The 11,477-nt window shown below is 36.0% G+C and overlaps 1 protein-coding gene across 1 annotated transcript in view; it reads right to left on the bottom strand.

The window, feature by feature from the left end:
* The window catches only part of LOC309877623 (protein transport protein Sec24D-like), a 47,657-nt gene that overhangs the window by 6,127 nt on the left and 30,053 nt on the right, over window positions 1-11,477 (bottom strand). Inside the window, exons 9-12 of the mRNA XM_082759168.1 lie at window positions 8,483-8,621; window positions 4,454-4,579; window positions 1,026-1,080; window positions 165-268 (exon numbers count right to left, since the gene is read on the bottom strand). Of these exons, the coding sequence (XP_082615294.1) occupies window positions 165-176 (12 nt within the window). The 5' untranslated portion in view covers window positions 177-268; window positions 1,026-1,080; window positions 4,454-4,579; window positions 8,483-8,621. The remainder of the gene's footprint in view (window positions 1-164; window positions 269-1,025; window positions 1,081-4,453; window positions 4,580-8,482; window positions 8,622-11,477) is intronic.

Below are 11,477 nucleotides of genomic sequence, written 5' to 3'. Positions count from 1 at the left end.
ACTCTTGATAGAAGAGAAGTCCCAAAGCAAACTGGGAATTTTGTGTCAGTAAATAACTTAATCTAACATAGATCCTTTGGATCATGCACCGGTACAGTAATTCCTACATGGGATGCTAAATTACTCTTAAAAAGTAGTCTCTAAAGAATGCAAGATTGACTTACCACCATATGCATCAGGAATTACTGACACTGCTTTTGACAACGTGTCTAAAATGCATATACTCTCATTAGTGTCTGCAAACATCTCTGGAATCTGGTCCAACAAGCTATGAAAGAAGAAAGGTTCAGTGTCTCAACTGGTTAGTGTATTTGGGATAATCCCCAAAAATGTGACATACCAAGTCTTCATAGAGGAATTTCTTTTCCATGCAAGTTTATACTTAAAAATTTTGATTTCTTAGGATTCCAGCCGGAATAAAATTAAACATGAATTTTAGAATTCTATTGAAATGCATTATTTCAAAGCTGGTAACATAAAGGAACATGCATTAAATAAAAAATAGCTAAAAATAAAGGAGTTCAGGTATGGATAAAGACTTAACAATCTTTAGATCATACCTAGGCATGCATCACATATATGGGAGAAAATCCAGGAAAAACATGCAACATAGCAGAAAGCCGCAAGCCGCCCTCCCACTTCTGACGCAGCAGAGCTGAAGATGCCTGGCTCACAGCTGGTCTAAACAGGCTTTCAAATTCAGCATTGCGAGTTGCCGCTACATTTGCTTCCCCTCAGAGGTGGAAATACAAGACTTGATGCATCTGCTGACTTGTAAAGCATTTCAACAAATTCATGCATCCTCCAAAACCCCGTAACACAATTGACTAAAAGGGAAAAAGTCTACTCTAAGCGTTCAGCTCTTATTCAGATATGGAATTATTGTACTTGTTAACAACAGATCATGATTTCTGAAAGCTAACAAGGAAACCATCCAGCAAAGGAACAAAAACTTCTCCAACATCTGAGACCACCATCATCTGAGGCTGAGCTAAGTTGCTTTTTACTTTAAAGAAGTGGATGACCTTGTTATAAGTGACAAAACCAACTCGAATTGCTGAGGATTCTTCTTGCTCTTGTCTGTGAGAAAAACAAACAAGTGGTTATAATTTTGAAACTCTGGCCTTGCAATAAAAGCATTCATTTGAAATACAGGGCTGCTTTCATTATCTGTACTGGGAGCAACAAAGCAAACAACCAACCAGATGCCACTGCCCTAGTCTTTGCCTCAGGTCAAATTAAAACAACCGTATTAAATCAACCGTTGTAAATTTATTTTATAATATATATTAAAGTCAACCCTATCAACTGTGCATCCCATTCAAGCAGGCAAGAGTATCTAAGATAAAGAATAGACCCTGTCTTCAAAACATGGAAAAGAGGGAACAGGACAATCCTTTACAAGACACAATCAGAAAATCAGCTTTATTTAGAATACACTGTAATTCAGTGACACTAATGATCAATGCCTGGAGAGAACAGTTACTAGGCTTGAATAATGAATGTCTGGTGACTTTCAGAGTTCGGTGGCTCGATCTTCTGCTTTGGCAGGACTGCTTTTAAGCAGCAAAAGGTCTTGGATCCCTCAGCTGTGCATCATGCAGAAAATGTACTGTAGAAATTTCTCATTATTCCTAGTGTGTTCCCAGGCCAACTAAAGCTCACAAACCGCTGCCATGAGCTACACCTGCAAGAACACTGCAAGCAGCGAGCTCAGGAGCTGTTTTTCAGGAGGTAACTCCCCTAAGCACTAGTTACTGTGTCATTAGTAGCAGTATCATTAATAAGACTAATGAGACCAGGTTTGCAGCCCTAAATTTAGTAGAAGGCAACTGTATTCCAAAAATCAGTCTTAATTACTTCTAATATAGCACATACTCTTAGTTTTACAAGCTTCATCTAAAACCTTGAGCTTGGGAGGGAAACAATTTTTCATGTCTACGATCTTTAACATCCATGTCAGTGAAAAATGCTAATCCACCATTCCTGCTCTGTGGAAACAGCTGGATGAGAAAGGGGCTACCTTTAATTTAAAACAAACCAGTATTATGTATGAACACATTCCATAAAGAAGCATTTTAAACAATCTCTCCGAGATCCTCTAACTCAACTAGATGCATCCTTTCTGAATGCAAGTCTCTAATCATTCCTAGCAATCAGACACTACTATTTTCCAAGTAACATGATTAACAGGGAGCATTCAGGACAAGTTATTACTAACTTTAGGCACATATAGCATTCTTCTACTTCAAGAAGAAATAGTCACATCATCCTACTGGTTCCAACACTTTTATATAGCAGGTATTTGGACAATTTCATCAGACAATTACAGTGTGGCAGTCTGTACACTTTATACATTGTTTTAAAGATCATTTGTCAAACACAGCAGTTGATTTCCTGTGCAGCTAACGCACTTGGTTCTTTTTAACGTCTCAGAAGGAGATGTCTGAATCAAATGTACTCAAATGTTTTTAAGTTATATGGCTAAAAATCATACTGGTACAAATAGCCTGATTCTCTGAGGTCAGAGAATCAGAGAATTTACAGAATTTCTGTAAACACATTTCTCTGTATTTCTCTAAATAGAGAATCAGTGTTCTGGTTTAGAACATCTAAATTTGAAAGTGTCTGCCCTAAAACTTCTAGCAAGCAAATAACGTGTTTTCTGCTATGCTGCAAATCTGCAGAAGCATAAGGCCCTTTTAACACGAAGTCTCTAGACACCTAACTTAGTTCATTATTTGCTAGCTTTAACTTCTCACTTCTCAGCCATTCTCACAGGCTTACCTGCCACAAGCCGCTACACCAGTGGCCTTTTTGTTACACATTGCTCTATTAACCAGAAGTCTTTCCTCTTAAAGAATTTGGGCTCCCGGAAATCTGAGCACAGGGTGAATTCCCAGCATGATGTTTTCACCTCACGTGATAACAGCAGAATATTTTTGCAGGTGTCTTTTTTCAGCAACAGAAAATGAACACACAGTGAAGTTCATGTCTTGGCACCAAAATGAAAGCTTCACCACAAATGCTGGTGGAGTGAGTGCCTGATTATTTTTAATTCATATTGTTTAAAGGCAACAGACAACTCTGAAGCAACCCACAGGCCTGCCCTTTATTTATTTATTTATCTTGCTTTTTTCAGTGGACATGAAAACTTTGTCCATGCAAACAGGGTATTTAGCAGTAGATATCTGCAGAGTGCTTGTGAGGAAAAGAGTATGCTATTTCTTGTGATGTAGATACACTTGCTTTCATTTTTCCTTTACTTTCTCTATTCAAGACTAGGTGTTCCTAAACTGCCAATTGTTTTTTGCTACTATGCTTGCAGCCTTTTATTATCTTCAGAGTCATGACCAATCCTGATAGAAAGCTCTGAGATATGTTCAGGACAATATCAAACACTCGTGTCTCCAGTGTAATCTTCAATGACAAAGTGCTCAAGGGATGGTCTTACATGGGCATCTAACAAACTAACTCCCCACCCTGAACTGGAATTTCTTTCATGCACAGAGATCCAACAAGCACATAGGATAAAAAGATTTTTAACATATCCCAGATTATCTCAAGGATCTTGTCTCCCACTCTTCCTCACTTTGCTCCGTTTCTTAAGCCTGTTCTCGTCTACAAACACTGTTATTTGGAATGTGTTTTCTTTCTGTATGCTCTTTGATCCTTTTGTATGCCTCAACTAAGTAACACCTTGTCTACTTCATTTTTTCATTCTGACTTCCACTGCTTTCATTTAACTGTTGGCATTATTTAAATGTTAATGAAAACTGCCCATAACATATCATACTAAAAACTACACAAAACCACACTAAAGTAATATACTATGATTAATACAGATCAGTATTAATAGTGCTACTACACGTTTAATGCTGACATCGCAAACATGCCATATTTAACAGAATGTCAGTTGCCTTCAAGATTTGCTCCCCTCTCAGATACATACCAGGGCAGAAAAATCTCACAACAAAGCAAGCTAAGAGTTCTGCTGATTAACAGAAAAGAGCTAAAGATACGACCCACCAACACTGGCTTTAGAGAGACTTTACTCTCTTGAGATTCTGGTTTGTGGTATTTCTCTGCTTAATCTAATGAGAAAAGCGGTACTACAGTAAACAGAACTACAGAAAGTAAAGTCAAAACCACAAGCTGGGACTTAGCTGATAACACCACTAGAGTTCAGTACAGGAAAAGAAAAGAAAGGATGCTGCATGTTCAATCAGTGCAACATGTTCCTTCTGTTCATATAATAAACCCAGATATCAAACTGAGTTTTTCAAAAACTGCCAGCAATTTTAAAATTACCATTTAGTCACTATCACCTCAAAATGCCTGTACTGGAAATTCTGTCATTTTTTGCACTTCCTTGGTTTTACCTCTCAACATGCATAGCTTCTTGAAAACTGTAGTATGGTACATTGAGCAAAATACACTTATGTTTCTTTACCTTGGAAGCTTATCTAGCAGAGTCTTCCTGTTCCTCACTGAAGAGTTCAACTAGGCCACTGTTTATATTTCTGTATGATACATCAATCACAAAGATATCAGCTGGTGGATTTGGAGGCTTGTTATCCTATGGAAAAAATATTAACAGGGAAAATTAGACAGTGTCATGTTAATGTTGACTGCACAGCTTCTTAGCCACAGTCGTACATAAGAGACATGTAAGTAGCATACACATTGTGATATACACTACTGACCAAGCTTCTGTGACTATCAAGATGATGATTGTTTATTTTTGTTTATAAAAAAAGCAATGTAATGCTTACAGATGTACCCAGGAAGATCATATAGAGTGCACATAGCAACAGAAATCATGATGGGCCCAGCCATACACCTAAGTTCAGTTTTTCTAATTCTGATTAAGATGAGTCGTGGTCGTTACCTGGTGTCAAATTCAGGACAACTTTTCCATTATAGTTATTTACGCTATTTCACTGCCTTCATATAAAGGCTTCTGACCACTTACCAAATTATACTCATAACAAAGAAACCACAGAAAACTCCATCTAAGAAAAAATCATCTAATCCTTGAATTATGACTTATCCATAGTCATATCCTCAGAACACATAAAATTAAACATTATACCCTTGATCTCACTTCATTTGAATCATGTAAATCAAGATCAACTCGTCAACTAAAACCAGACCGTATTGTTCTGTTTTCTGTATTTGTATACTAGTTTCAAAAGACATATCAAACATTACTTTCTGAACTCTCGTAGCACATTGCTATTTATAAAGAATTCCTGCATAATTTCTGACAAATATATGGCAGAAATGAGAACTAGTGCTCTTGCCACATCCGCTTAGCAGGAGCACAATAATGCAAAACAGCTGTTATTTGTTAACATTTTTTGTAGCTGTTCATCCTTGTCATTTGATAAACACAAAAGGAAATGGCTTTTCAGTTCTGGTCTTAAACTGATTTATAAAAGAACTAAACTTTTCTAACTTGGAGCAAAATGAGAAAATTATTATAAAATAATGTTAACTTCTCTAAAATTCAGTGACTTAACGTTTCCAGTGTGTGTGTTGATTTTATCAGAGATTTATTTTCTGTAACATTCTGCTGTGTCTGTGGAAGAGGTCTTTGCAACATGGAGACAAACCATGCTAGATGGCTTATCACAGAAGCTCCCTCATTCAAACTGTATGGCAAATTCACTGCACTGAAAGCAACACTGTGATGATGAACACAGGGTTACACATTAGAGAAAAAGAACTGTGAAAATGGCATGGAGCTGTTCAGTATACACATTTTCAAAAGCTTAGCTGCAGAAAGCAGCAAAGCTACACTGAGGATCCCACACTATTTCTATAATGCCCCACTACAGCCACTGAGTTCTCTCCTGTCCTGAGGTTTAATGCAGATGTCAATGGAATCTCTAAAGGCAGTCTCCGGGATTTCACTGGACTTTGTGAGAGACCAGAATTAAACAACCTGTTCATTTCTTTGTACACCAGCAATAATCTGATGGTCTGAGGAAGTTACTTGTACATACTTCAAGGCTTTGTTGGATTGAACTGCCTTTCATAATTTTATCATACCCACATTCCACTGATGGAAAGAAAATTTCACCTTCTTTCAGAAACGACCAAAAAATATGTCCATGCTGTGGGCAGGTGAGGTCACGCTAGGAATTTTGAAAAATTTTGTAAAGTTTGAAAAGCTTAAATAATTTGTGCTTTGGGCAGTACAAAATACATTTATCTAATGAAATCAACTACAAATACTTCCAGTGGCTTGAGTAGACTTTGGAACAAGTTCTTAACTAATTTAGTATTAGGACAGAGAACCCATTCCATTATAACTTACTGGTCAGAACACTAAAACTACTCATGCCAAGAAAAGATTCAGATTCCCATGCTAAGGTTTGAAAAGCTGAGAAGGCAATTCAGGTGCATGTCTGTCTGCAAAATTAGTAAGTCATGCAGCTAAAAAACAAAACTGCATCACAGAATTTGAACTATAACCTCTGAACATCCTCTACATCTTTCCAAGGACCAAACCAGCACCTCAGTTGAAGATTTGTGATCCATGACTTTGAGAAACTTTTGATTACTGTTAGTTGCTAGTCTCCAACACGAAAGAGCAAAACATTATTGTAAGCTTAAATCATCCACATCTGAGAATTTCCTAAAATGTTCTTGGACTCTGATATTCAGCTTATAAATGCATTTACTCCAACATAGGTATTTAAAGGATTTTGTTTGTGTTGACATAAAATCATAAATTATTTTGTGCATTGGAAATACTCAGCAATAATCCAAAGTAGTAACGTATTCATATGATCCCACAGATAGCTCAGGTCTTTCATAATGGTCTACCCGTCAGACAATGTGGTCCAGATGTTGAAAGAAGAACAGCGGGACTAAAAACCAATACAAGAGCAGGAAAAAAAATGTTTACAGTGTGGAGAGGAAAAACCCAACAACTCCTTTCAAAAGTTACCATGTGGTAACACAGGCTCCTCTTTATTGATCAAGGAGGTGTGTAAACACATCGCCAGGTTATAATATTTTTTTCTTCACGCTGATTTAAGAAAACAAACAAAGCTCACAACATTCTAGTAATGCAAGCTCATCTTGTATTTGGAGAATACAGCATATCCCCCCATGAATGTCAATTTTCTCCTATCTCTACCCTGTTAAGCCTGAGTAGGTAAAACTGACCCAGGTTATTTCCACAGGCAGGGGTCTGCAATCCTCAGGCTACAGATTAAATGATGGCTATTTTGTTAGAAAGATACCATCTACTCAAAGCTTAATTCACATCACTGGAGTTAAAAACAGAACTTTTCCTAAAGCCTGTGCTACTTTGTGCAACATTACCACTTCACTGGAAATAGCTCTGCAACGTTCACAAACCTGGCCTACTGTACAGCAAGCTGCCTTCAGTCCATAGCTTGTCTAATGGCTAGTCACACTGGGAAGAGTCACCTCTGGATTTTAGCTCTTTTTTCCTCAATCTGTACACATTTAGAATGTTATTTTTCACATTTCTGTCTGTTCAAAGCAGGGTATGCAGAATATCTACCTAGTTTTTGGGGCATTTTAAGGTCTCATTAATGTTTTTAAGTGTTTTCCAATGTGGATAAAAGACACTACTAATACATGTACAAAGCATGATTGAAAATGATACTGCAACTGAAATGTCTTAAAATGTTCATAACACATTCAAATTTCTCTTTATGAGAGTTTAAATTGCTAACAAACTAGGAAATTTACTATCTGCTATGCTTGCACAAACATCAGAGCCTCAGGCAGAAAAGAAGTTGGAATGAGCCTGTCAAGGTTCACGTTTCAGAGTTGAAAAGATTACTGTATTAGGGAAAGCACTATACCACTGTGATCCAGCTGAGGAAATCCAACTTGATACAAATGTCTAGAAAGGCTACTTCTGGCAAAGATCTGGGATTTAGCCAAGAGCACAAGAACAGTTATGAGTCACATGCAGCACACTTGAACAAATATGGCATGGTATCTTCTGTGAAAACCAACACTTGTCACAGGAAGATTAATAGGCTATTTAACCACTGTATCCACAGTCGTGGCCAGGACTAGTCTAACATGGTTCTAAATAATTCGTTGCTGAACATTTAGATTTCTTGAAGAAATTAATTTCTCTACAAAAAAGTTGCTTTTGGTTAGTAATACAAGCAACTTTATATCCTATGCTGACGTAATATTTTAAAATAAACTTTTGACCATAACAGACTGGACTTGGAATTCATGGTTTAGCATTATTTTTTCTTACATTTATTTTTAAAAATCGAACTGAAGAGGAAGTGTTTTAAGTATTTTTACCAAGTAGTATTTTGTGTTGTTGTTTTAATTTGTGAAATAGCCCTTGCTACTGCATCTCACTATACTATTTTCAAGTCATCTAGTCAGGAAAATCACTTCAGGGATACAGTTCCTTTTTAGTTTTATGGAATTTGTATGGATCACAGATCAGAGAAATATCACTTACCATCATTTATGCAATTGCAAAATCCACACTGATACCTTCTTCCATCTTCAATAAACTGCATGAAGGGACACATGTAAGCTTTGCACCTGTTACATCAGATTGGTCCAGTCTCACCATGGTTTGCAACATAAAGAGGTGTCTAAATGAAGGGGTACATGAAGTTATAAAAAGCACTGCAAACTTGAAACCAAATAAAGTGAGCTAGAAAGCTGCTGCTCAGCCTTAACACTTGTTAGATTTCAGCTGACCAAGAAATTGTTGTTCAGCATTTATTCAAATTCTACAGCTGGTTCAACCTCATAGGTCCCCTAAAGAACTTAATTTTCAAGGTTGCAAGCTCCCTATTTTGGTATTTATCAGAAAGCAATAAAGGATCCATACAAAGAGCCTACAAAACTTTGAAAGCATTGGAAGTTCAGGGCTCTAGGCTGACTTTCTCCAGCAAAGGATTTTTATACCTCAAAAGGGAGAAATCTGCTGGGGTCAGGTATTTCGCCTTCTCTATCAGATTGAGCTTTTCTCAAATAAATTTGTTGATACTCACTGATTGCATGCAGCTATTGCAAACAGGTAGTTACTAAGAAAGCTTCTAATATTTTCAATTAAATGCCCTTCCCCCTAATGCTGCTGTGTTACATGCTATACTAAGGTTTAATGCTGCCAGGGTCACCAGCTAGAGTAGAAGATTTAGAAGTACTAATATTTACTGAAGGAAAGAACATACAGTAAACAAATACAGTATCTCAAACACTTGTCAGCTTAATTACACTGACCATGCTTGCTTATAGCCTCTGCCAAAAACCACAGCTAATGGAAGACATTTTCCAGATGCCTCTTGCAGTAATAACTGTGCAGCAATTGAAAGATTCCTGTAATTGTAATTTATGTTAGAAAAGTCATACTTGAAACCACTGCACAAATGGAAGTTTGTTCAATTATTTGTGAAACTCTATGGAGCATAAACAAACGTGGTTTTTCTTTTTTCTTTTTTTTTTTTTTTCTTACTCCCTTCAACCCTAACTAAAATCTCTGACTGTAAGAGTAAGAAAATAAATCCAGAGTTGGCCCCATGATAGATCTCTACAAGAGGAAGAATGCTGACAACCCTCGAATGCTAGAACTTTTCCACTAGCATATTCACTTATTTAAAATTATTGTCTCTTATGGAATGGACATATTTAATCTATTATACACTTTTATCTTTTATTGGAGCATAAGAGTCTTTGAATACCTAGAGAATCATACATGTTCTTCTAGCATTCACTGCTTACATGTATTTTATTGTTTGTTTATATTTTACAGAGACAATTGTTTTACTTATTTATTTCTCCAAATGATTTGATGCTTTTTGCCAAGAACTTACTACATAGTACATACGGGTAGATTTTACTACATGGGTTTTAAGTGATCCCTCCTGCTCCACTAAGATAATACATTGCTTCATGTTCTTTCTTCTACGAAAACTGAGTTTAACACAAATTGACACATAATGTCAGTTGGCAAACTATCAGGGTCATTTTTCAGACATGAGAGCCTTGGCTATAAAACCTGCTCACTAGCCACAATAACTTAAGTTTTAGAACTTCTGGGTTTTGTTCATTACTTGGCAATTTTCTGATTATCATTCTGCTGTATTAATTTAATGAGGCCTGGATCTGGCTTGCCATTAATAATACAGTATCTGAACAGGTAGGGAAAAAAGATGCCCTTACACAACACCCCATGCATTTATATACATTTTTTTAGTGATTTTAAGCCCTCTTCTAATACACTTACTGTTATTCAAGAGCAGAGAAAAATTACTCTCAAATGATCATATTTTGAAATACCTTATTAAAATTAAGATCTTTACCTATAAAGCATGAATAAGAAAAATCATAAAAATAAATGCCATAAAGTTCAGAGCCTAGGTAGCAACATCCTTCTACATACTTAATAAATTACCTTTTTAATGACAGCAGAAACAAAATATTATTTTTTTTCCTTGTCTTTCCATTTCTGGAGTGGAAATATTTATCTTTCATCTCCCTTTAGCTTCATTAAAAAATTTACTTATTACAAAGTTTTTTTGTAATGTGGTTTTAGAGCCCTAATAGCCTACGGGTTACTAAGATCTGTACGTATGTTTAACTTTCTGCATCAAATGTTCTTCTTGAAGTCAACGAGACTATGTGCAGTGCATGAAGTTAAAATACGCTGTCAAGTTTTACAAAAACAGTATTCCAATCTTATGTAGAGAAATAAAAGATAAAATACCAATAAAATCATACTGCAGAGGCTGGCTATTTTTAGTTTCCAAAAAACTTGCAAAAACTATAAAACCAAACAAAACAAAACCCCAAATCAATGGAATTAAGCCTAACTAAGAAATGCATGCAATAGACTAAAGGATTTTGTCTAACAGAAAAATCTTGAAAAAAATACCTGTTTTTTTGATTTCTTAACGTGAAATGTTCATTTACCTTTCAGTATTTTCTTAAAGTAATTTAAACCACTACATCACTAATGAACATATCTAATGTTCATTACATGAACATTACATGTAATTTATCATTTTACATGATAATTTCTGAATAAAGACTCAGACTGAAATCATCCAGACCCACTTCTTCACAACACAATTGTTACACAAATTCATTTCTGTTTGGGTGTGTAAACTGCTATTACATTTCTAACTGTCAACTTCCATTGGAGTCAAAAAATTTTTTTTTTCTTTTTAATACCTAAATCTTATAGGAATTTACAAAGATAAATGATGTACAAGCATTTAAAAAGAAAAAAAAAAAAAACAAAAAAAAACCAACAAACAAACAAGTCTACACTAATGAATACATAAAACAAAAACTGTTGCCATCCACAGCCCAAAAGAAATGGTGCTAAATGGGAAAGCCCTGCTTTCTAGGCTCCACAGCCTGTACTTCACTCTCTGTAGATGTCACTGTACACCAGAAGATAAAGGGATCTGTTTACGGTCCCATGGAACTCACTGGCAAAC

The sequence above is a fragment of the Aythya marila genome, assembly GCF_965140915.1.
Source record: "Aythya marila genome assembly, chromosome: 4".
Classification (NCBI taxonomy): domain Eukaryota; kingdom Metazoa; phylum Chordata; class Aves; order Anseriformes; family Anatidae; genus Aythya; species Aythya marila.
Note: the sequence above shows the minus strand (reverse complement) of the source record. Positions and strands in the feature narration are given on the sequence as shown.